Genomic DNA, 27,704 nt, shown 5'->3' on the forward strand with positions numbered 1-27,704 from the left:
ACAACTTTACGTCGCAAAACAATTGAAAAACCAGTGCAGATAGATGCAGAAATATGTTCTGTGTAAATGGCCCCTCAGCTAGTGTCTTGAATTAGCTAAATTGTGTCAAACATTCTGATTGTAGAGACCAATAGAAGAAATCCTGAAAAGGCGGCAGTGATAAGACATCTTATCATTCATTTTTATGGTTGAACTGTTATCATCTCCACAAACTGGTAGTGGGTTTGTGTGTGTAAACACATATTGGATCTTGTTTTCCTCAGTGAGTAGAATATGTGGGTGTGAATTTATGTCTAGAAGTCATGTCTACAAGCACTGAATCAGGATTTAGCCTGGGATGAGGTGAGAAGACAGACATCGGCAACGGACACATTCTCTTCACACCATTCAATATTTTAAAGTGTGAAAGAGCCAAGGCTCTGAGTTTGTGGAAATGCTTCATTCTTTGGCCTGATTAGCAGTCACTTCATGGGAAGAGGGTGACAGAGAGAGATCCAACGTGTTATTGTAATCGAAATGGCCCATATTGTATCCGCCAACAAGCCTTGCGTACAAGACTTGTGAGGCAATAAAATGATGCTGTGCTCATAGTCGCATCAGCGACTAACTTAATTTCCAAGCAGGCTGGAAATGTCACCAGTATGGATGAGATTTCATGGCTCATATCACAGTCAGTGTGTTTGAGGAAGCAGAACGCTGACAAAAAAGATAAATGCATAGCCAAACGTGAATGTAAGTAATACAAAAATAATGCAAAGGAATGAGCATAGAGGAATAGCGCTTCAGGGTGTCAACACACTTTGATGGAGCCTTTGACGGAAAGGAATGAATAAGATTTGTTTTGAGGACTGGGAAAGAGTCAGTTGAGGTTGAAGTCAAGTGGGAATACAGGAAACTTAGCCCACCTGTCTGAAATTCTCACTGGTCAATGGATGGCTACACCATAGAGCGTAGTGGTCAAGTTGTCAACGTTTGGTTGCATGTTGGAGCGTAACTTTTGCAAACCCTTGCGCTTCTTGAAATCACTGGTTTTGCAACTTTCTTTGACACAGCCTGAACTGCAGTGTGTAGACGCTCGCACATGCACATATACAGTACATATGTATACGCACATGCATATACAGAAATCCGATTTGCAGTATTATCGATACTGCGTTGCACACATTCCCAGCCGCCACTGTATGCGGCCTTACTCTGATAAAAATGTAGTGCACTAGAGAGTGCTGATGGGTTCGGCTGGGGACATTTCTGCAGTGGCAGTAATCGCTTTCCAATAAACTCTTCAGATCTTGCCATTGAAGCAAGACTTGCTTTGACATAATTAAAACTCTGAGAAAGAAAGAGGTTTCAGCTGCCTCCAGAATACTCTGAAACAATGATATGCAGATCCACACAGACACACTTTAATAAAGCAATAAACCTTATAATGACGAAAGGAGACAAAACAAACAATGAAAAGACAAAAATAAAGTGGCTTTGCAATCCGCATTGATAGATTGAGAAATTCTCTAGCTGATCTAGCTAGACTGATTTTATCTACATATTCTGTATGTACAGTATGCATTAAATGCTGTGCTTTTCAAACAGTGCCTTAACTGTTCTATTCACCCTTGAATAGGTTTATGAGAAAAGGATCATAAAATTTAGTTGCACCACAACTAAGTATATAGATCTTCTATTGATTGTAAATTTAACACTCTCTATATGAGTCTATCAGTGCTCTATACATTTCCTGCTGTTTTAAGGGGATTCTGAATGTGAAATTGCATTTGGTCTCAAACAGCGAGTTTTAAATGCTTCCATTGCTGTGTCATTTTTCAGTCTGTATCTCTCACAGAGGTGCCTAGAACAGACAATGAGAAGTAGACCATGGAAAAAATAATTAGCCATGAAACAAAGTGCAGACTCTGGGAGATCACTGAAATGAGATAATTAATATCTTGAAATGTGTCTTTTTTGCCATAATCTAGTGATTAAAGATGCAAATTTGCATGATAGGCATCTAGAGAACACTTGCTTGGCGAGTATTTCAGTGCCTCCAGTTTAAATGTAGTGGAAATTGATTGACTGATTTGTAAGCTGTAATAAGCAATGAATTGACAAGACGGGGGCTGACTCCCAATTTTCGTTGCCTACTATTTCTGATGGATTTCTAAAGTATTCTGTCATGCATTTTCGGACTAATATTTCCCACAACTCTTTAAGGCTAAGTTATACTTCGTTTTTCCACATGCCGTTCCATCTCACGCACATTCGAGCTCTTAGCCTTACAAAGTATACTCTTTTCACGTGTTCGACGCATGTGCACTGTGACTGCTTTGTGATACTCTTTGGTATGGTCAACAGCATGCGCAGATTATGTACACAGTTGCAGGCTGTGTGCGTGTCTAGAAAAATTGGGTTGCATGCTTACTGTGCTGATGGCGAAATTTGTATCATGCGCATTGTGCATGTAGAGGCATGCGAAAACCAAAGTATACTTTGGCCTTTACACCAGACGCAACGTGATTCTCTTTCATGCTAATCAGAGTGTTTGTCCAAACCAGCCAAGGCTGTGACAGGACATTTTGTTGATTATTTGGTTTCTACAGTATTATGGCGACATTGTGATGCGTAAAATCCCGCTTCTCATAACATACATTAAACATTAATTGTTATTGTGTGCAGAAAGACCAATTGATTGTCGTTGGAAACTTGTCACATCGTGCCTGGTTTCGACATGGTGTCACTTTACACACAAGGTTTAGTTTGCGATGGTTCTCTCATCTGGTATCACATATCAATTTTATGAAGTTTTTACTTTGTGACAAATGTAATGTATGATAGACATTCACACCTTAATAATAATACAGATATTTCAATGCAAGTGGGTAAGCAAAAAGGATAGGATTTTCCTTGGTTTAACCTATAAAACAAAATACATGACTTAAAATTAAAATAATAGGGATTACGACTTGGTAAAAATATAGATTTTCTGATTAATCGCCATCTTTTTCATTTGAACAATAATTAAATCTATTATGCACCAAGATCCTTCACTACGTGTTGAGAGGCAAAGTTTGGTTTGAGTGGTTCTGGTTGATGTGTGTCCAAAGACAAGATCCATGTAATCCATTTGCCATTGAATAATGTGTTTTTTTATATCCTATTTCTTTTTTACTCTTTCCCTTCTAATAAGAAGCAGTGCGACTTCACTCTTGTTAATATGCACTCATCCACCAAAACCAAGTGCTGAACATCCCGTTTTAAGAGCTCTTTGGAACAGCCTGTAGTCTTAAAGAGACAGTAATGTATTAGCACTTGTTCTACACATCAGTGTAAATACTTGTACTTAGTACAAATTATGCATCTAAACAATTAACATTTAGACCTAACAATATATACATTATATTGTTATATTTGTACATCAGAGATATTACAATATATATAATGATATTTAGCGTTTGGCACAAAAATTTGGTTTTGTGTCGATGAAGGGATATTTTACGTAGGGATCCTTACTAATGGTGCTGTGGGGGTACTTACGGCAAAAAGGCTGGGAAACACTTATTTAGAGAACTTGTAGTGTTCTAATAGAGCTATAGTAGGGCTAAAACAAGTATTTCATCGTAAAAGTCCCAATAGAGCACAACAGTCTGGTCCTGGAAATGCCATTCTTTTTTTTTCCATTGGGGAATTGATTTTTAACAATAACTTATAAACTTTTAAAGTTGGGCCTACCGTGAGCTCAGATGTTGTTAATCAATAGTGTATGCTTCTGCTAAAGCCATCAGTCTGCATTAACTCCAAAATACCATGAAAGTAGTTGCAGTAGAGTTTGTGTGTGTATTTCTGATGTACCTGGTCCAGCAGGTCCTCGACTTTCCTCTGCCAGCTCTCTCTGGCAGTACACATCTCCTGATCTTTGCTCTGTGCCAGCTGAGTGAGCGCTGACCTTTTATTGTCCTCATGCTCTTCACGCAGCTCCTCGCGGAGTTTCTTACACTCTTGCCTGTGGACACAAACACACACTGATGACCAGACTGTTTTGTGCTTGTACATAAACCAGTATGTTGTCTGGACCTTTGACCATAAATCTGTTTGCCTGCTATAATGACACCGAAACCAGCGTAGGTGGGCTCAAAGGTATCAGAGGACCAAAACGTATCATAGAAGTAGTCCATGCAACACAAATGTCATATTCCAAGGTTTCTTTGAGAAACAACCTAAAATGTAAGTAATTTTTCAATAAAAATCTTGGACGTTCATTGCTCGTTCATGAGTGCTATGAGAGAAGCTTGTTCACAGTAGCTCATTTATATTTATTGCTTAAACGATGCTCGCAAGTTCTTGAGTAAAACCTAAAATGTAAAATGTACATTTTAGGAAGACTTGGATTATGATACATAAGTAGAATGGACTACTTTTATGATACTTTTGGTACTTTTTTATTTCAGCTTAAAATTGAGCAACTATCCTCTTCCATTGTAATGAAAAATCTTACAGGTTTGCAAAGACAAGGGGATGAGTAAAATATGACAGAATTTACATTTTTGCATGAACTAAAGCTGGTAATTCTTTAAATATGTTTTAAATTGAACAAAGAGAACCAGAAGTAAACCATAACAGACATGATTGTAAATCAGCTAATATGAATATAAATTAAATATAAAATAAATGCATAAATAAAGTGATCCACTGGATGGGTTGATCATTAATGGCTGCTAAATGATGAACCCCCCATTCAAATGCAAAAGCTTCCACATTTCCCTGCTGAATAGCAGCGGAGGTCACAAGAAAGGTTAACTGCCACATTATGTGCCGTAATTGCGGGATGTCAGGAACATACCACGCAGGCTTAAATTCTTGATAATTAAGTCCACGTTGTTAAGTTCTAAAAATGCCCAAATAACTGGCAGTGCTGTATACATCACACATTCTGAGACACTGCGGTAACCTTTTAAAAGGTGTGAAATTCTTAATTGCTGCTTAAGAGGAAAAAGGAGCTTTAGGTTTTCACTTTTAGAAGTAAACACTTTTAGGGGTTGGGCACCTTGAAAGCCTCCTGAGACCACAGCAATTAGCATGGAGACCACAAATAGATGCAGATTCTAGCATATATTTCTTTGAAACAATGTATTTATCTGTTTTTTGGTGGCATCTTTGAATTGATAATACACTACAGAACAGCACATTCACTTGCATTGTATGGACCTACAGAGCTGAAATATTCTTCTAAAAATCTTCATTTGTTTTCTGCTGAAGATAGAAAGTCATACACATCTGAGATACCATGAGGGTGAGTAAATGATGAGAGAATTAAAAATGTATAAATTTATAAATTTATAAATGATCTCTTTGCAATGCTTTACTGTCAGTCAAACAAACACAACTACCATAAACAGTTTTGATATGTTGCACCCGACATGCACACTTGCAGACGGCGCTGCCTCGAAGGGGACGATCCATCTGGAGTTTGTGAACAATGTTGTGCAGTGCAGCTGTTAGAGTATTTGCACAATGTGTACTGTGGTAAACCTATTGATAAAGAGGTTACTAATGGTTCAAGACTGTGTGAATGCATATGCCCCTGTCTGATATACTGTATTTGTCTGATGATGAACAAACCATCTGTCTTGCAATGCAAAGTCTTCCAAACACCTGTCCTCTGCAGATGCCTGAATTCCTCTCCTTGCTGGTATTGTTAAGGGAGAATCACTTACTGTCCAAATATTATTTTCTTAGGCACCACAACACCATCCTGGGTCAGTGTTGTGGAAAATGAACTACAGAACCGAGGATGAAATGCAATAAATGTCATGTTGTTTATCATAACAGTACACAGAGTGTCCCTGCATGATATCTATTCAACTTACCTTCCCATTTAGCTCATTTTTATCTTTTAGAAGGGGATGTTATAGTCAGGACAGTACTGGTTCAAACTGATTAGAAAAATAAGTTATTCAAAACTATAAGTATACAGTAGCTAAAATGTTCTCAATGTCCTTTGTTTTTAGTCCAGTACAGTTCAGACTTTTTCAAGTGAGTTTTTTGTCTTATTTGAAGGCCCATAATATTGAATGTTAGTTTAATGTTAGAGTTAATACCAAGCTACTTACAGCTGTCAAGAAAGTTATCAGGTATATACATCATCACGTAGCTTGGCAAGGAAGAAGCAAACACAAAGAACAAGAGAGAAGTGCTTGTTTGTTGACCATTGGTCTAATACAACAGCTGTAGTTCATAACTACATTGTATTGCAGGCATAATTGTGGTCATTTTTTAAAGTAGATACTTGGAAGTCTGTTGTCCAAGAGTCAAAATTAATAAAAGTCACGAAGATAAATTGTTAGAAAAGGTAACATTTATTGTAAAATGATCAGCAATTTCTTTCCCATAAGATATTTGATTTTACAAAATAATATAAATGACACTGACCTGGTAGATTGATATAAACACAGCCACAAGTCTGATAATGTTCTATTTCAATTTTGATAATGATAACTTTAAAGATATGAGTTTAATAAGACATTTTCCAAGACTTCCAAGACTTTCCATGTACTGCATATATCTTACTTCCAACCATAATGGAGTTGTTATAACAGTGTCTGTTACTTATCTCATGTGGATTCCATTCATAGAATGAGGCAGAAAGCAGATTATTTATAGAATATGAAGCATGCACCTGATGGCAGACGTGCAGCATCAGATATTTCAGTTCTATTATGTAGACAATAAACATATAAAAATACCAGAGACCGCATGGAAATGATAGACAAACCATATATTATTGTAATCGTCTATTTATTTACAAGATGTCTCATCAGTCAAATATTTAGTTTTATTCTTTATATAGAGGTTATAAGGCTAATATCAGACTATGGTATGGTATGGTATGGTATGGTATGGTATCGGAAGTCACTGTCATGGAGGTACTAAGTTAGGCATAATAACTTAACCTTCTTTATGCCTGACCATATTTAGTTTAATTCTTCATGAAGTAAACATATGAGAATTAATCAATATTTTTGGAAATGTGCAAAAACATTTGTACTAAATATTCTATTGAATGTTTTTTCACTGATGCCGGCAAGGGACAAATTAATGGGAATTTAAATAATTGAATATGTGTGTTCGTCTTTATAACAGTTGAATTTTCATAACCCTCGTTAGGATGTTTTGATATGTTGACATACAGTAAATTAAAAAATTACTCTGGCAGTAACATTTCTGTAACATTGTGAAACAAATATAAAAGCTGGAGTATTAGATATTTCTAATGATGCGTAGTTTGTCAAAATTAAATAAGATTTGAATGGAAATAACATGCAGTTAATGTTAACAAAACCGATTGGGAGGCCACCTGCGATCCCTGTGTGTAAAGGGGTAGTTCACAAAAAAAAAAAAATCATAAATCATAATTTCCTCATCAACATGCTGATCTAAACCAGTGTGATTTGCTTTCGTAAAACTCAAAACAGGATATTTCTTTCAAAAATGTCAAAGCTGTTTTTTTCCAGCAACAATAGTAGAACATGACCCAGGGCTGTCACGCACAAAAAAGTACTATACAAGTAGGGATACACAATATATATATATATTTATTATCGGCCGATATACCCATTATTGGACAATAAACAGGAAAATCGAAATATTATTATTGCGCCGATAAAGGAATTACTGCCGATTAGGGTTGCTCTGATACCAAAATTTTGGCTTCGGTATGATACCAGCCCTGGTACCTCGGTATCGATACAAACTCGATACTTAGACAACAAATAAATTCCATATTAATGCTTTAATAAAATGTTATGGTCAAATTGTGTTTAATCAAATACATACTGTACAGCTTTGATCAAATGAAAATATAATAATAATAGAGTGTTGGTGGTGTAGTGGGCTAAAGCACTAAACTGTTAAGCAGAAGGTCGCTGGTTCGATCCCCACAGCCACCACCATTGCGTCCTTGAGCAAGGCACTTAACTCCAGGTTGCTCTGGGGGGATTGTCCCTGTAATAAGTGCATTGTAAGTCACTTTCGATAAAAGCATCTGCCAAATGCATAAATGTAAATGTAAATATAATAATTTATAAATATTATTTTTCATAAAAAAAAAGAAAAAAAAAGATGCACAACAGAGCTTTCAGTATTAATGAAAACAATCTAATTACCTGAGGCTGCATAGTTGAATCACAACATACTGATATTCAGTACTGGTATTCAGCTTTTGAGATATTGATTACAGATAATAATAATAATAATAATAATAATAATAATATAACCATTTAATATTATATTATTGGTATTATGAGTTAAATTGCTACTGCTATGAATATTACACTTTTATGCTGTAGTAATATTTTTCTGTCGTAATGTCTTCAATTTCACGCATCCAGCTCAATGAAGCTCTCATTACAGCGGGACTTTTATTTTGAAAGACCTTTTGATGTTGTTCCTGTTTCTGAAGGGTTGTTTATATAAAACTTCCCTCACTCAACTTGCGATCTGAAATCTCTGGTGAAAAAGGTCATTTGAGAGTTCACAGCCGTTAATACACTAAACACAACTCTGCAGCTGAATACTTTTGGACACTGCATGAAAATCAAGCAGTAGTCGTGTGTGTGTGTGTGTGTGTGTGTGTGTGTGAAAGAGATGAGTGGAGCCTCTCATTAATTCTGTGGTGCGCAACGTATGTGACTGTATATTATTTAATTAAATGAAATCCTTCTGCTGTTTAATGATCACACTTGGCCAGATTGGGACTTTTTTTTTTATTATTATTTTCAAATAGTCTTTGATTTCATCTCAAAACTCTCACATTACATGTCATTTTGCTAAAGGCAGCATACTTTAATATGGTACCGAAATTTACAGTTTTTGGTATCACGATACTTCGTATACAACACAACCGTAATGCCTATATTTTCACTGCTAATTTGTTACAGATTATTTGCTTGCAGCTGAGAATCTTTGACTGCCTTCGGCTTTTTCCCTTCAGGCAAGGACTCGTGCAGCCTCAAGCGACAGTGCGCACACACAGCGTGTCTGTGTGCGAGAGAGCCAAGCTCATGTCTGGAGATGCACCGATCCATACTGAGGATTTTAGACGGATCGGGTATCGGTCCGACGAGCCCGATCTAAATCCGATTCTGTGTGTTAGTCATGTTTGTTACTGCCAAGCTCCAAAAATTACATAAAAGAACCATTAACACACCATTAAATTAGTTCATATGACTCGTGCATTTTATTCAAAGCCACTTGAAGATGTGTGAAAGTTCTGTGAATCACAAAAAGCTGTGTTTAATAACTAAATATATAGTATGCGCCGCGCCAGCGCATTAGTGAATGGCGCTGCTCTGTTTACACACACACACACACACACACACACACACACACACACACACACCACACACACTGACAGCTATTTTTAGCCTTCACGCATTGTGCAACATTTGAGCGCTACTTACAGTATGAACAACATCTCAGATATAGATGCTCAATAGCTGAATAAGAAGCAAATTAAACTACTGTGAACTTGCCTACAAACAGACACACTTACAGGAGAGTTTAGAATGTCAAAATAAAAGCGTGAGGGTTTAAAAATATTACTGTTGTATTTAAAATTAAAAGTCAATAATAATAATAATAATAATAACAATTTATTATTATTATTATTATTATTATTATTATTATTCTTTTCATCATCATTAGTATTTGTTTACAATTTATAACATTATTTAAATTGAATGGGTTCCAAAAAATAACTGTGTGAATGAAAAGTGGACTGATGTCTTACAACTAAACTGAACAATAAAAGAGATTCTGAAAGTCCAGATGCAAGTTGAAACATTTTTGAAAAGAAAAAAGAAGAAAAAAATATAAATAAACATAAAAATTAAAAATAAAACACTGGTTTATTTTCTACTGAAGACTTGAAGACTGGAATTAATGTTTTTGGATTAATTCTGTATTTGTGTTTCTTATTTATATATTAAAGAGTATTCCCCATTAGTTCACCCAGCTAATGCACACTCTGGGGTGGGCACGCTCATCCCACGTGCACACACTCGGTATCGGCCAGGAATTCCATATCAGACATTTCAAGGAGTCTTTAAACTCTAGGATGCACAACCCATTTACATAGCAGATTATTTTTTGTCTCTGACATGAAAGCAAAGGTTCTTGAAAACATGCTTTGAAGAACTCTCTCTCATGAAAACACGGAAACATATACACACTTACCTGAGAGTCTCCGTCCACTTTAGTTCGAGCTCCAGGGCCATCTTATCCATTTTAAGCTTCTCTTCCTCTTTGGTGGAGATGAGTTTGGCATCATGCTGTTGTTTCTGAGTCTCCATCTCTCCCTGAGGACAAAGAGAAGGAGAGAAATGGTACATTAGCTATAATGAGTGATAAAGTGCACAACCCGTAATTCGTGAGGTCACTCACACGGCACTCAGGACGAGAGGGTGGGCCCCTCTTCACAGCAATCAATCAAAGCAGGGCCACAAGATGGAAATAAGAGGCTCTCGCTCATCCATTTTTATTTCTCACACGCATATGCAGTGACACACTCATACAGGTCTGATTCATTATGCATGGTCACTCAAGGACACAGGAAGCGGAACTGTGAAGGGTCCTCTCTAATGAAGTGTCTTAATCACACAGAGCTTCTCTAAGGCCAAAAACTGAAATAAAAAAAAAAGTTGAAAACAATACATCAACCTACGAATGGGTTACCTAACTATAATAGTCTCGGCAGTCTGCACATTAAACTGGAAAATGTGAAAGTAAAATTGCACATCCTATCTAATACAAAAATGTCTTGTATATTTATAGCAACTGGAAGCACCTGAACATCTTCTAAGTTGCATAACTTTAAAGAATGAAGACATATTCTCATTTCTCATTATTTATGAGTACAGACCTGAAGGGCTGTAAGAAGGTTGCTAGTCTCTCGGAGTCGGGCTCGTGTAGCATCCAGCTCTTCTAGAAGCTTCTTCTGAGCATCCTTCAGACTGGTGATGTGTCCCTCAGCAGAGCCCAGACCCTGCTCTCCCTGTTTCACAAGCTCCTTGAGTCGACTCACCTGAGGAACAGAAGGAGACATTAATGTCTTTTGGCAGAGTTTTGCTCCTTAGTTGTTCAGAGGCATTATAATAATGGAGGAGCGGGATCTTAGAAACTATGCGATTTATAGGTCACACCTACTGTATGTGGATTTGATCCAGCAACCTTTGTGGTAAGGACAACTCATTAACCTCTGACTAAGGCTAACATAAACACATCTCCAAGCTCACTATGTCTCTATAGCTCTGCTCTAATCCATAGAGAGCTGCCTTGCTGTATACAGTTTACATAGACAGCTACGTCTAGGGCAGCATCCTATCCTAGGGTTTTAAACTAGGGGCCTGCAAGTGTGCACTATTGGGTCCACTTTTGGGTGATATTTACAAAATTGGACAGTTGAAATTATGAGATTTATTGTAATTACTTTATTCTAAGGACAGCCATAAGAAAATGAGAAAACGATTCATAGTTTTGAAAGAAAAATCGAAATGAATTTGAATTTATTTGAAAATGTGTCTATTAAGATTGTTACATCTAACAGTGCAGATAACATTTTCAAGATAATTATTTTATAATTTACTTTGGTGTCAGTAGAATAACAATACAAAAGAAAATTATTTAATTTAGTGAACAAATTAAATAATTGTTGTTTTGAGTTATTTGGAGGTCATCATATTTTGGGGTCCTTGGCATTAATGAGAGGGAAAGTTGCAGCAAGAAGCAAGTTTGTCAGAACTCTAGATTTTTTTAGATGTTCTTCATGGGCACAACTATAAGGAAACGAAATGGCGACACTACTGTTAGCTTTGCAGATGTTCGAATGTCAGCAAAGAGGAGGATAAACAATGCTATGCAATGCTAATGTTTGATGTACAACTATGTTCTGCTGTTGCAGCCCATCCACTTCAAGGTTTGACATGTTTTGAATTCTGAGATGCTATTCTGCTCACTACAATTGTACAGACTGGTTATCAGAGTTACTGTATCCTTTCTGTCAGCTCAAACCAGTTTGGCCATTCTCTGTGGACCTCTCTTATCAACAAGGCATTTCCATCCACAGAACTGCAGCTCACTGGATGTTTTTTGATTTTGCCACCATTCTGAGTAAACTCTAGAGACTGTTGTGTGTGAAAAACTCATACCAGCATATCTATCACCAACAATCATGCCACGGTCACTGAGGTCCCCATTCTGATGGTTGATGTGAACATTAACTGAATCTCCTGACCTGTATCTGCATGATTGTATGCACTGCATTGCTGCCACACAATTGGCTGATTAGATAATTGCATGAATAAGCAGGTTTACAGGTGTTCCTAATAAAGTGGTTGGTGAGTGCAAATGCTTACATTTAATATAATGTAATGTATTTGAGGGAACAAATTGTGTTCCTTATGAAATCTGTATGGGATGCCATTTGGCCCAATTTAGGGCATCACACCCAAACAGCAGAGAATGTTTCACAAACCGAGAGAAATGGACCTGAAACACACACATTTAGCATGAGTTGTGTGAGATATCGGCTGTTAAACTAGCGGCCGATAGAAATATCAATGAAAATCAGTGCACGTTTTCAGCATTTTCAGTCAGAAGCAGGACAATTTTGTCAAGCATATAGCATTTGAGTGCATGTTTTTGTTTCACACAATTATGATTCAAAAACACTTGAAATTCATGACATTATTTCACACTGCATATGTCTGTTCTAGTTTTGGAAGAGAGACTATAAAATGACAGTGAGAAAAACATCTGCACTTCAAGGACAATACAGGTACAGGTTTAGTCAAATATTTGAATGTAATTTTCTTACATTTCCCTTGTGATTAACACAATTTACTGCCAAAACAATGACACAGTAATCTGAGAATAAATACACTATTTCATGTTAAGCATTTTCTCTCCCAATAAAAACCCATTATAATGCAGTACTAAGACTTGTACTGAGACAGTGGCCCTGGAAGGCCAATATTTTTTGATTAGGTATTTATACTTTTGTTAACACATTAGTCATATAATGTATACAAACTGATGAGCCCAGTTTTAAACAGATAGCCAGTTAATTGGAAAAGGCTTCAGCTTAATTATAGAGAAGAAAATCTTTCCCCATTGATTGCAGCTTTGATGTTTTGGCAAAAGTAATTTATTAAAAGTGAAGATTTTATATATCTATATTTTTTAGCCCAATTTGGAATGCCCAATTCCTCCTACTTAGTAGGTCCTCATGGTGGCGCGGTTATTCACCTCAGTCCGGGTGGACAAGTTGCCTCCTGACAGTCAATCTGTTCATCTTATCACGTGGCTCATGGTGCATGACATCGTGGAGACTCACAGCATGTGGAGGGCCAATTTGGTTGCTTAGGAGACCTGGCTGGAGTCACTCAGCATGCCCTGGATTCTAACTCGTGAATCCAGATGTGGTAGTCAGCGTCAATACTCGCTGAGCTACCCAGGCCCCATTAAAAGTGAAGATTGATAGAAATGTGGTTCTTCCTGATCGTTGTATTAAAGCGTTTTTTATATTAAGCGTATTAGTGGTCGTTTACATCAAATGCGTATATGTGTACGTCCACGCTGTTTTTAAATTTTATTCCTGTGTAAACAAGGTGGATCTCTTTAGTCATTGCAGCATCTCACACAGGATCCCCACTGTAAAACATTCCCTATTTAAAGCTGGAATGTCCCGTAAGGCTCGTAGAATGATGGCAACCCTAAATGGAACGCAGTATAATGCTCATAGTTCATTCCAATAAAATCGCTGACTTTAGCATTTTGCTAAGCTAACAACTTGATGTTAACACTGAGCTTATTGCAGGTCATTCAGGGAATGCCTTGAAACAAGTTATCATGTTATGGTTTGGAACAGCCTTCCCCTCGGGACCATATATGTTGCCTAGATGGGATGGTTCACAAAATGTTGTAACAGAGCTTCTGTTTTGTCTTCATTTTCATTTATGCTCAGCAAAAATGGTTATTAAACATGACTCAAAAGTAAACAAACCCTGGCTAAATTGAAGGACTGGGCAATAATCAATGATGAAGCATCTCTTCAGGGGTGTCCTTGGCCCATTTGCAGCTGTAGCCAAATTATATGGGCCCAAGCCACATTTTTAAAATCACTAGAGCCCATTAAAACTCACGGAAAGTAATGAGAGGATAAACACAAGGCACAAAAATTAATCACTTCCTCCCCCTGCCTTGGTGCCCTCCTGTCTACCTGCTAAAGAACTTTCACAGAGACAACATAACAGGGTTTTAAGATGAGTGGATGATACTGATAAATACAGCACATTCTGTACACTCATTTTAGTTTTGTAAGGAATGAAACAACAGGGGTTCCAGCCAAAGATTACTTTTGTGGGAACTATTCCTTTAAAAATAGACTTCAGAGCTCATGTTACCTCACTGTTGGCCGTGTTGAGTTTGGCAGAGAGCTCCTCTCGCAGACTGTCCAGTTCTTCTCGTAGTAGGCTCTTCTGTTCCTCGAGAGACTTTTGTTCCTTATCAAACTGTTCCTCCATCTCCTGAAGAGACAACAGAACACGCTGGTTACAAATGATGATAGCTGAGAAACATGCCAGAAACAAATAAAATGACCATGTTTATCTGTGCTTCTCTTTGTTTTGGGAATAGCATGAGTTTACTGCTCGCTATATTCCTTTATATTCTAACCATGATAAAAAAAATGATCCATGGCATTTTGAAGGCATTGCCATCTGTAAATTTAATTTTAAACTGACTTGTCAGGGTAGTGCATTAGAAACTCCACTTAATATCTGATTTGGCAAGGAGTAAAATAAGACGATAACATTTGCAATGCAAAGCTTGAGATGAAATTAATAAGTTTCATAAGAATATTCTGCAGCTTTCCTGGAAACTTGTGGAAGAAAGCAAAATGATAATACAGAAGCGAATTATACCAATCTGGCTACATTTAGAGAATAAAATTGGATTGCCGCTTCAGTCATATTAGTAACTTAATGAAAGCTGTTTTATTGTGTTGTATTGGTTCACCTCACCTTGTTTATCCATCCATTTATAGACTGAATAATATCAATACTGTATGTAGTATATGGTATGCTTACAGTATAGATGTGAGCTGACAGTACTAACTGTTTTATGTCTAAAAAAACCAAAAACGTGAAAGTTGACATGAAAGAAGAAAGCAATAGAAGTTGACAAAGTAAAGATTAAAGACAACATTATCTTTTCCAATCCTTCCACTTATCTCAAAAAACAGATACAAGCTCCTTGCACATGTTGATCAAAGTCCACATCAAATTAAATTTACATCACCTCACTTGCATGTATATTCATGCACACATTACCCAAAAGTACACACACTGAAAAGCCTGGGCATTTGAGCGTGAGTGGGCTTCTAGGAGAAAGAGGTCTTATGTGAGCCTGTTTAAAAAATGTATGGTTTGCACAGCCGAACAAATGCTGGCATCTGTGCATAATTCACTCTATCCCCACTTCCAAGCACACAGATATGCAAATGGCAGCTCTTGACTGTTTTAGTCATGCCATAGTGACATAAGACATGCGTTAGGCTTGTAAAAATAGATAGACACTGTGATCTGCCAAATAAAATAAAAACTCCTTCCTACAAAATATAAAATAAGGTTAAGCAAGGATAACCGCAGCTTCTCATTGAATGTAACATCGCTAAAAATGTAACATCATATGAGGCATGTGCAAACACAATTCAAGCCTCTAAAGGGGTGTTCAGACCGAATGCGTCCTTGTGATGAAATAAGCTACATGTAGTGTCGGTGAGTAACTAAATAAATTTAACTATATTTAAATATCTCAGCTATTTTCACTTGGATTTGGATGTTTTTCAATGAACGCTTGTCATGGACAATTGATCCAAGTGTGGCGAAGTGGATTCATCTGGCGTTTGCATAAAAAGGTATGAAGTCCCGTTTTGATATTGCATGTTTTCATTTGTACTCCTGGCACAAATAACTGAATTACTCTTTCTGGAGCATTGCTATTGTGAAACAGAGATCGGATATAAATGTTGAACCCTTAGACATTTGAAAAGATGTATAATTTGTTAACAATAATTACATTTATAGATGGTAAATTATATATTAAATGTAAGCAGAGTGACGTCACTACCACGTGCGGGGGAATTGCGTATCAACAGGATAATGAGCCAAAACCAAAAAGTGTTATCCCTGCTCTACACAATTGGTAAGATGCTCGCCTACAGCAGCTCAATCCTGTGGAGGTTTCCTAAATAAAGGTTCTTCTAAAGCTTCAGGGACTATCATCAGAGAAGTGAGTCACCAACCCCACTTTTGGACACACACTACAAACTGAGTGTGTTCTGTAAAAGACAGATAAAGAATAAAAAAAGAGGAAGTGACTGGAAGAGCCCTAGGCTTTATCTGAAATAGGATGTCAGTACGGTCATCACACTGTTTCTTTACTAGGCTGTGAGTCAGTGCCACAATCTAATGAAGGCCACTCATTGATTATTCATTTGTGCCTCAATTTTTCAGTCTGCATTTCCATTTCTGAGAGCGGCAGGCAATAGAGTGTCAGCATGATAAGTCCAAAGCTTCTGCACTGTAATGAGATTAACCGTTTGCTGCAGAGGCATCAACAGGGATGTCGAACGGCACAAAGGTTCCTTACGAAGTGTCACACAGGTTTGACAGCAGGCAATAAGGGAGGAGCGGGTGGATTTGGACAGGTGTAATCTGTATTTTTGTGTATTTTCTATCAGTGTGGAGAGACTTTTTATTTACTCCATACTACACTATGCACTGCAAGTCCTTACTTGACCTTACTTCGAAAATTAAATTTTTAACATACTATGATTTTAGAAGCATTTATCCTAAGAGGTTGATAAATAGTACAGATAGCATGCAAATCGTGCTGCATCCACTGATTTAAAGTGGAAGAGTACAATTTCTGCAACACAGGTAAGACAAAACGTAGTTGTACACTTCTAAAACCCATCAGCAATATTACACCATCTGTGCACCTTACATCCTACATTCTGTTTTCAGCATACTATGATTTGAGATGCACTACTCTTAATTTTGCATATTATAGAGTACAGGTAGTATGCAAATTGAGATGAGGGGACCATGATTTAAAGGTGAAGTGTTTAATATCAGCGCAACTAGCAACCCCAAACGGAATTGCACACTTCAAAAATACAATAAAAACAGTACGCCATCTGTGCACCTTACATACTACTGTGTATATTCAACATACTATGATTATAGATGCACTAATGATTACTTTGCATACTATATAGAGCAGATAGTATGCAATTTATTAAGATGAAGCCCATGAGTGAAATTTCTGCACCACTAGAGACACCAACTGCACACTTCGAAAATCCATTGGAAATATTATGCCATCTGTGCAGCTTACATACAACATTTTTTATCAACATACTGTGATACTATGAAGATGCATTAATCCTATTTTTTCATACTATGTAGTACAGTTAGTATGCTCATTTAGATGCAGCCCATTATTCAAACGTTCAGTGTGGAATCTCTGTGCCACTAGTGACATCAAATGGAATTGCAAACTTTGAAAATCCATATGAAATCTGTGCAACTTTCATCCCAAAGTCAGAAGTTTACATACACTTAGGTTGAAGTCATTAAAACAAATTTTTTTATCCACACCACAGTTTTAATGTTAGCAAACTATAGTTTTGTAAAGTTGTTTAGGACATCTACTTTGTGCATACTATGAGTAATGTTTCAAACAATTGTTTACAGACAGATTGTTTCACTTTTAATGGACTATATCACAATTCCAGTGGGTCACACGTTTATATACACCAAGTTAACTGTGCCTTTAAGCAGCTTAGAAAATTTCCGAAAACGATGTCAAGCCTTTAAACAATTAGCTTCTGATATGAGGTGTACTGAATTGGAGGCCAACCTTGAAACTCAATGCCTCTTTGCTTGACATCATGGGAAAATCTAAAGTAATCAGCCTCAGAAAAAGGCAGCATCATGTTGCTGGGGTGCTTTGCTGCAGGAGGAACTGGTACACTTAACAAAATAGATGGCATCATGAGGAAGGAAAATTATGTGGATTTATTGAAGCAACATCTCAAGACATCAGCCAGGAAGTTAAAGCTCAGTTGCAAATGGGTCTTCCAAATGGACAATGACCCCAAGTATACCACCAAAATTGTGGCAAAATGGCTTAAGGACAACAAAGTCAAGATATTGGAGTGGCTATCACAAAGCCCTGACCTTAATCCAATATAACATTTGTGGGTAGAACTGAAAAGCATGTGCAATCAAGGAGGCCTACAAACCTGACTCAGTTACACCCGTTTTGTCTGGAAGAATGGGCCAAAATTCCAGCAAAATTCCAGCTTGTGGAAGGCTACCCAAAATGTTTAACCCAAGTTCAAACAATTAAAAAGCAATGCTACCAAATACTAACAAAGTGTATGTAAACTTCTGACCCACTGGAAATGTGATGAAAGAAATAAAAGCTGAAACAAATAATTATCTTTACTATTATTCTGACATTTCACATTCTTAAAATGTAGTGATCCTAACTGACCTAAGACAGGGAATGTTTTCTACGATTAAATGTCAGGAATTGAGAGTTGAGAATGTATTTTGTTTTGTATTATGTATTATGTATTAAGGTCAAAACCTCTGAATTCAACTGTACATACCTATTTTGAAACTTTTACACACATCACCTTTACAGATTGAGAGTCACAGTAGATAAGCAAAGAAAATCAAGTATTCAACATATACACCCGCAAACAGTCAATGTCCTTGTTAGACCTCAGCTTCAGTGACCTGAAAATTAAGGCACACCCTGGGAACAACGCAACTGCCAGGGACGCTCCCTGAAAATGAAACAAATACATGCTGCTCTTTCACATTCAGCTAACGATCAACTGTGAGTCTGTGATTTGTAATTACAAAAAGTAGTCGTGAGTGATTCGGAGATGAATGTGTCATCTGCTGGCAGCTGCCTGTTTTGGGGGGAGGCTGACAGATTGTGCTACGACTGAGTCAATCTTTGCAGCTTTGTGTGCTTTCATTTCATATGCTATCGGCTCACGAAATCAAAACAGACAGTTTAGTCATGACGTTTTCCCCTTTTAATGCCTGTCTCCACTGATGAGTGAAATAATGGTTCTGATTTCAGTTTGTGGCATTGGGTTATGTTCAGGCCCCCATGGAATCTGCAGAGAACTCTGCAGAAATTGTTGCACATTTCCACAGAATTGGAACTTGCGTTTTTAAGTGCAAAACAACTCGAGATCTTGTGTGAACTCGCATGTCACAGTGAAAGGTCTTTTTCATAGCACTCATGATCATGCAGTGGACATCAAGAGTTTCACTGAAAAATGACTATATAAATGCTATTATGCTAGTCCGAATACAGCCCTCTTCAAACGCAGCACAAAAGGTTGTGAACATTATTTTCCCTAAAAGCAGGCACAGATGCACACTATAAAAATCTATCGGAAATAGGACAAAACAATTAATAGTAAATATGAGCAAGAACAGCAAGGTGAACCAATAAAGATGTATCCACGTCTGGGACACCATGAACAGGACAGAGAGGGAGAGATAGAGGTAGGGCAGAGGTGAGAGGAATATTCACTGTTTCACGAGGCATAGACGCCAAGCTGGGTATTGCTCTCTCACTCACTACAAAGCCTCCTAGAGATGGGGCACCTGCCCGTCTAAAAATGAAACTAAAAATAGGTACTAATAGGGGTTTATAGATAACCGGAAAGGGGTTTCCATGCTCAACTTACCGCGTGCCCCAACGAGAACGAACCGCATTATGGAGACCACGAGAAGGTTACCCCATGTGACTGTACCCTACCTAGCAACCGGGCCAATTTGGTTGCTTAGGAGACCTGGCTGGAGTCACTCAGCATGCCCTGGGATTCGAAACTAGCGAACTCCAGTGGTGGTAGCCAGCGTCTTTACCCCTGAACTACCCAGACCCTTTCACACGTGCCACTCAAAGTTGGACCGCTAAAGGAGGTAGGAGCTTGAGCAGTTGACATGCTCCACAAACCCATTACATTTGAATTAAAAAATGTTTTTTATTTAACTACAAAAAAATATATATATATATATATATATATATTTTAATATGAATTAAATAGTTTTAAATACACCGGACTGTGAAATATATATATATATATATATATATATATATATGTGTGTGTGTTTTTTTTTTCAATTACATTTTTGTAATTCATTTGTTTGTTTATTGTTATATTTAACTATGTTTTAAACATTATTTTTTTTTTAAATGTCTATTAATTTGTCCCTTTAGAAAAGTGATTTATAAAATTTTTCATTAACATTTTTAAATCGATTTCTTCATTTAATTTCAAGTGTGACTTATAGTCCGTCATAATGTACTGATGCTTAAAAGAACCCAGAAACAAAACACTGATTTAAAACACCCTTAAAGTAACATCAACAACTTTTTAATTCTTCAAAGAAACATACATCCATATTTTGAAGAAACACATGGAATTGTATTACTTGAGTCCTACTATGCTGTGGGGAAAAATCCCTAAATTTATTTGGTTGAGTATTACAATGTTGCTAGCCTTTTAAAGGGCTAAAATGAAGACGATACATCAGTAGTGAAGCCATGTATCACAATGGACCCTTTTCACATTAGCTTGTATAGAACATGGAAGTAAACTATAGCAGAAAACCCCCATAGCAACAGTGTTGACTAGTCTTTTTAAAATGATGGCTAGTTAATATAACAAAATAATGTGATAATTTTATTCTAAATCTAAAATTAACTGAAAATATTACAAAAAATGTGCGCTGCTAAATAGGCAGAAACACATCATTACAGTATGTGAAAAGGCTCCATATCTAATGCAACTATATTTTGGATCTACTGTCATCCACGGTTTCATCTGATCAGAGCCTGAGCATGACACAAAGGATCCTAGAGATTGTAAATAACTAATAAACTTGCTGTGTATAAATGAGGACACATTTGAAATCCACTTTGAGAAACTATTACGTTCTCCAATCCTCCCCCGTTCCTTCACCAACTCTCCGAGGTATGTCTTGTTTTTGACAAGATGTCGCCTCACGACAAGACAGCATGCTACTCTTCAGCCTGAGCATAATAAATGAAGTGCAATCATGCAGCTCATCAGGACTTTTTTAAGGTATGTGCGTTGTCACAAGCTGACAGCATGTGGGTATGGTTACAGAGTTCACTTACGGTCAGGACACGGTTCTTCTCTTTCTCTGCGATGCTCTGGGTGTTCTCCAAAGCCGCTCGGTGCTTCCTGGAGAGCTCCTCCAGTGCCCGGCTGTGGGTATCCTTAAAATGAGCCGTATCATCTTCGTATTTGGCACTCAGGTTCATTAGCTCCTTCTCATAGATCTGCTTCTCCTCTCGAAGAGACTGTTGAAAAGAATTCAAAGATAAATGTGTTTAGAGGGAATCTGATGCATATTGCTAAGGAACAGTGGCCCCATTAAGTATTTGGACACTTAAGTAACACTTAAAAATATATGAATATCATTGCATTGAATAACACATTCAAAGACATATCAAAGAAAGTGGCATCTGCAAACAAATGATGCCAGGATTTCACTTTCGGAGCCATTATAGCAGTTACCAACTGGTGTCAAGTTCATTTTAGTGGATGAATGAAGTCAGTTCCCTCAAGTTCACAAAGCTGTCCTAGCAAAGTAACAACATGTGTGGTTCAGCATATTAAGTTTGGACATGTTCCAACAATCTTTGACAACCACAAATCGCAGAATACTTTATTTCAATAGAATTTATTTAGTATACTGTGCATCCTCAGTTGGTGCCAGATGGGCTGGTTTGAGTATTTCTGTAGCACTGGATCTTCTGAGATTTTCAAGAAAACAGTCTGAATGATGCCAAAAACAAAAAACATCCAATGAGCAGCAGTGCTGTGAATGGAAATGCCTTGCTGATGAGAGAGTTCAACCGAGAATGGCCTGACTGGTTCGAGTCTACGGTAACTCTGCAATTATGGTGAGAAGAATATAATCTCAGGATGCTATACTGCACTGTTTTGATAGCACGAGGGGACCTACACAATATTAGATAGGTGGTTTTAATGTTGAGGCTGATCGTGATATATATATATATATATATATATATATATATATATATATATATATATATATATATATATATATATATATATAGAATAGATATCAGTATATCTATTCTTTTATCATTTCAAACCTAACACACTTCCTATCATAACATGGGTCTATGACATACAGAAGCCTTAAAGGTGCAAAAGCAAAAACAACCGGTTTAATTTTAGGATCAGAAAACTGTGGAAAATGGTTTATTAAAATAATGAAAATGGTTTATATATATATATATATATATATATATATATATATATATATATATATATATATATATATATATATACATATACACTCACCTAAAGGATTATTAGGAACACCATACTAATACTGTGTTTGACCCCCTTTCTCCTTCTGAACTGCCTTAATTCTACGTGGCACTGATTCAACAAGGTGCTGAAAGCATTCTTTAGAAATGTTGGCCCATATTGATAGGATAGCATCTTGCAGTTGATGGAGATTTGTGGGATGCACATCCAGGGCACGAAGCTCCCGTTCCACCACATCCCAAAGATGCTCTATTGGGTTGAGATCTGGTGACTGTGGGGGCCATTTTAGTACAGTGAACTCATTGTCATGTTCAAGAAACCAATTTGAAATGATTCAAGCTTTGTGACATGGTGCATTATCCTGCTGGAAGTAGCCATCAGAGGATGGGTACATGGTCAGAAACAATGCTCAGGTAGGCTGTGGCATTTAAACGATGCCCAATTGGCACTAAGGGGCCTAAAGTGTGCCAAGAAAACATCCCACACACCATTACACCACCATCACCAGCCTGCACAGTGGTAACAAGGCATGATGGATCCATGTTCTCATTCTGTTTACGCCAAATTCTGACTCTACCATCTGAATGTCTCAACAGAAATCGAGACTCATCAGACCAGGCAACATTTTTCCAGTCTTCAACTGTCCAATTTTGGTGAGCTCTTGCAAATTGTAGCCTCTTTTTCCTATTTGTAGTGGAGATGAGTGGTACCCGGTGGGGTCTTCTGCTGTTGTAGCCCATCTGCCTCAAGGTTGTGCGTGTTGTGGCTTCACAAATGCTTTGCTGCATACCTCGGTTGTAACGAGTGGTTATTTCAGGCAAAGTTGCTCTTCTATCAGCTTGAATCAGTCGGCCCATTCTCCTCTGACCTCTAGCATCAACAAGGCATCAACAAGGCATTTTTGCCCACAGGACTGCCGCCTACTGGATGTTTTTCCCTTTTCACACCATTCTTTGTAAACCCTAGAAATGGTTGTGTGTGGAAATCCCTGAGCAGATTGTTGTAAAATAGCTCAAGGATGGGCAAGGAGGAGGCGAGAACCGGCTTGTCAATATAAATGATAATTTAATGAAAACTTAAACCAAAACACATAAACAAACACACACGACGGACATGCCCATAATTCTCTCTCTCTCGAACCATCGTCACCGGCCGCCTTTATCCCTCGCGCGCCTCATCAGGCCGATTGGGGACCGGGCGCTGATATTCTGATCGGCCGCGCCCCTCCGCTCCACACTCCTCCCGGCGTTATCTCAGGCCGGGTGCCACCGGCATGACGTACACCCCCTATCCCTGGGGCGGGGTGTATCTTGCGTCCCGCGTGGTCATCCCCGCCTTCCTCACCCTGGGAGGAGAGGAGGGAGAAAAAAAAAACAAACAACAAAATAGGCGAGGGAAAAGGCCAACACGGTGCGAAAGGGAGAGAGAGAGAGGAGAGAGAGAAAAAAACTCACTCACCGGTTCTCCGATGTACCGTCGCGTGGTCCTCGAACACTCCTCCACACTCAGGCGGACGACAGCCGCTCCAACCCCGGGCAAACCGGTGACACCTTCGACCCCCAGCGGGCAGAACGCGCCTCCGCTTTTCTGGCGGCAAATGGGGACACTCCTCCGCCCCTGGCAGCGGCTCTACCGCTCCGGGCAGTCGGAGAGGTTATTCCCTCCTCCCCTCGCGGACGGCGGTCTCCCTCGACCCCTCCGCGTCTCGGGGGACGGCAGGGCACTCCTCCGCCCCCGGCAGCGGCTCCCTCGCTCCAGGCAGTCGGGTTATCCAGTCCCCATTTGCCCCGCGGACGACGGCCGTTCCCCGCATCCGGGCGGTCGGGCTACTCCGTCACCCGGAAGATGGCAGCGGGGCTCCCCAGGGTGGACGGCAGTGTCGAGGACTCTGCGACGGGCATCCCTCCTCCTTCCCGGGTTTCGGCACCAATGTAAAATAGCTCAAGGATGGGCAAGGAGGAGGCGAGAACCGGCTTGTCAATATACCCCCCCCTCCGCTCCACAATTGTGAAATACTCAGACCGGCCTGTCTGGCACCAACAACCATGCCACGCCCAAAATTGCTTAAATCACCTTTCTTTCCCATTCTGACATTCAGTTTGGAGTTCAGGAGATTGTCTTGACCAGGACCACACCCCTAAATGCATTGAAGCAACTGCCATGTGATTGGTTGATTAGATAATTGCATTAATGAGAAATTGAACAGGTGTTCCTAATAATCCTTTAGGTGAGTGTATATATACACATACACATACACATACACACAGTACTGTGCAAAAGTCTAAGGCACATAAAAGCATTTATCTTAAGATGGTTATTTATATATTCAGCTTTAGTGTATCAATAGGAAATATAAATGTTAGACTCCAAAACATTAGAGATAGAATAGAAGAACAGGAAGCCCTGCAACAGATGTCATGGCCCCCACAAAGCCCCCCACTGAACATAGAGTCAGTCTGAGATTACATAAAGAGACAGTAGCAATTGAGATACATACATAGAACTGTGGCGAATTCTCCAAGAAACTTGGAACATCCTATGTGCCAACAACCAAGAAAAACGTCTCGGGTTATGACTATAACCCTTGTTCCCTGAGAAAGGAACGAGACACTGCGTCGTTGAAAACGACTCTTTGGGGAACGCTCCTTAGCGTGCGCCTCTGAATTATGAATGAAACTATTCCAATCTTGATTGGTGTTGCGTCATGACGTAACATGTGACGGCATAACCGGATGCATAAAAGTGACGCCGGTACACATACACATTAGCCTAGCGATGAAGCAAGCCGCTCTCAGGCCTTGAGGGCGTGGCAGGACGACGCAGTGTCTCGTTCCCTTCTTAGGGAACAAGGGTTATAGTCATAACCCGAGACGTTCCCTTCCGAGGGAACTCGCACTGCGTCGTTGAAAACGACTCTTTGGGGAACGAATGCCCACTAGGCCACGCACCGAAAAAAAGGCCTGCCCTAGGGTGAAACTGAACTCAGGCACTCAGCTAGGACGAGAGCACACGTGCGCCAGGCGTACTAGGGAGGTGCAGACTGTAAAACCTGATGAAAGTGTGCGGGGTAGCCCAACCGGCTGCCTCACAGATCTCCTGGAGGGGTACTCCCGATAAGAGAGCCCTAGAGGACGCCATGCCTCTAGTTGAATGAGCCCTCACGGCCAAAGGTGAAGGCAAATTGCGCACCTTGTAGGCCGAGATAATAGCCTGAACAATCCAATTACTAATGGTTTGTTTCGAGGCAGGGAGCCCCTTCTTAGGTGACCCAAAACACACTAACAGTTGGTCCGACCTCCTCCAAGAAGAGGACCTCTCGAGGTAAACACTCAAAGCTCTGACAGGGCAGAGCAAATGGAGCCTCTCTTCTTCTGCCGACACATGAGGTGGAGGATAAAAAGCCTGCAGGACCGTAGACCGTGCCGTGTTAGACGGCACCTTAGGCACATAGCCAGGTCTCGGGTGTAAAATGGCTTTAACTCCGCCAGGGGCAAACTCCAAGCAAGCTGGCATCACTGCCAGGGCTTGAAGATCACCCACCCTCTTTAGAGAGGTAATAGCTAAGAGAAAAGCCATCTTGAACGTCAGGTCCTTGGGCGAAGCCGACTGAAGGGGTTCGAAGGGGGCCAGGGATAACCCTTCGAGAACCACCGCCAGGTCCCAGGCAGGAACCCTGGACCTGGTTGTCAGTCTCATCCTCCATGTACCACGGAGAAAACGAATGACCAGCTGGTGCCTCCCCAGAGGCCCATCACTCAGTGGTGCATGGAACGCCGAAATGGCAGCCACGTACACCTTAAGTGTGGAAGGGAGAGACCCACAGAGAAACGATCTTGAAGAAACTCCAGAACTGAAGCCACCGGGCAGTTAACTGGATCTAATTCATGTTCTCTACACCAAGTGGAGAACACATTCCACTTGAGGCCATATAATCTCCTAGTAGACGGAGCCCTAGAGCTAAGTATGGTTTCAACCACCCCGCTGATAGACCAGCATTTAGGTACTGAACCCTCTCAGGGGCCAGACCCACAGTTTCCACAGCTCTGGACGAGGGTGGAAGACTGTGCCCCCGCCTGAGACAACAGATCCCTCCTCAGAGGAATCTGCCATGGCGGAGCTATCAGGAGTGAAATTATGTCTGAGAACCATACTCGGGCCGGCCACATGGGGGCAACCAGAAGTAGACTGATGCCCTCTTGGCGGACCCTTTCCAGGACTCCCGGGAGCAGAGCGATCGGGGAAATGCGTATAGGCGAAGCCTCGGCCAAGCCTGTACCATGGCGTCCAACCCCAGTGGGGCTAGATGTGAGAGGGAGAACCAAAGTGGACAGTGGGACGTCTCTCGAGACGCGAATAGATCCACTTCTGATGGTCCAAATTTGTCCCATATCAACTTCACCACCTCTGGATGAAGTCTCCATTCCCCGGGCCTCAGCCCCTGCCTCGACAGGATGTCTGCTCCCTGATTCTGAACCCCCGGAATATACATGCTCTGATAGACAGTATTTTCCCTTGGGACCAAAGAATTATCTGATGCGCCAGTCTGCACAGAGGGCGCGATCTGAGTCCTCCTTGTCGGTTCAGATAAGCTACCACTGATGTATTGTCCGAACGTACTAGGACATGGTAACCTTTGATGTCTGGAAGGAAGCTCCTCAGAGCCCTGAACACAGCCAACATCTCTAGACAGTTTATGTGCCAAGAATGATGATGGTCCTGCCACAGACCCCTGGCAAAGCGGCCGTCCATGACCGCGCCCCAGCCAGTGAGGGAGGCGTCTGTCGAAACGGTTTTCCGGCGACATGACGCTCCCAACACTGGCTCTAGGGACAGGAACCAAGGTTTCTTCCATATTAGCAGAGAACGAAGGCATCTGCGCGTTACTCTGATTATACTGAAATGGATTCCCCTTGGGGAAAACACCTTGGCTTTCAGCCACCACTGGAGGGACCTCATGTGTAGAAGGCCCAAAGGTATCAAGTTGGATGCCACTGCCATGAGGCCCAGCAGTCTTTGAAACTGCTTTACAGTGATGGCCTGGCCTAGTTTTAACCCGGACACCATCAGCCAGAACGGACTCGATACGTGCAGGAGACATGCGTGCCTGCATCGTAACCGAAGTCCCACACAACACCCAGAAACGTTGTGCACTGGGATGGTTGTAACACACTCTTTTGTGTTGAGTCTCAACCCCAAACTTCGAATATGGCCAAGGACGACATCTCGA

General features: G+C 39.8%; 1 protein-coding gene across 2 annotated transcripts in view; it reads right to left on the minus strand.

Annotated features, from left to right (window-relative positions):
- Nucleotides 1-27,704, minus strand: part of fam184ab (family with sequence similarity 184 member Ab) — a 175,037-nt gene that overhangs the window by 64,372 nt on the left and 82,961 nt on the right. For both annotated transcript variants that reach the window (XM_052096595.1, XM_052096594.1), the window contains exons 6-10: nucleotides 21,289-21,474; nucleotides 14,448-14,570; nucleotides 10,907-11,068; nucleotides 10,222-10,343; nucleotides 3,841-3,991 (exon numbers count right to left, since the gene is read on the minus strand). In XM_052096595.1, the coding sequence (XP_051952555.1) occupies nucleotides 3,841-3,991; nucleotides 10,222-10,343; nucleotides 10,907-11,068; nucleotides 14,448-14,570; nucleotides 21,289-21,474 (744 nt within the window). The remainder of the gene's footprint in view (nucleotides 1-3,840; nucleotides 3,992-10,221; nucleotides 10,344-10,906; nucleotides 11,069-14,447; nucleotides 14,571-21,288; nucleotides 21,475-27,704) is intronic.

Source organism: Xyrauchen texanus, chromosome 28, assembly GCF_025860055.1.
Source record: "Xyrauchen texanus isolate HMW12.3.18 chromosome 28, RBS_HiC_50CHRs, whole genome shotgun sequence".
Lineage (NCBI taxonomy): Eukaryota > Metazoa > Chordata > Actinopteri > Cypriniformes > Catostomidae > Xyrauchen > Xyrauchen texanus.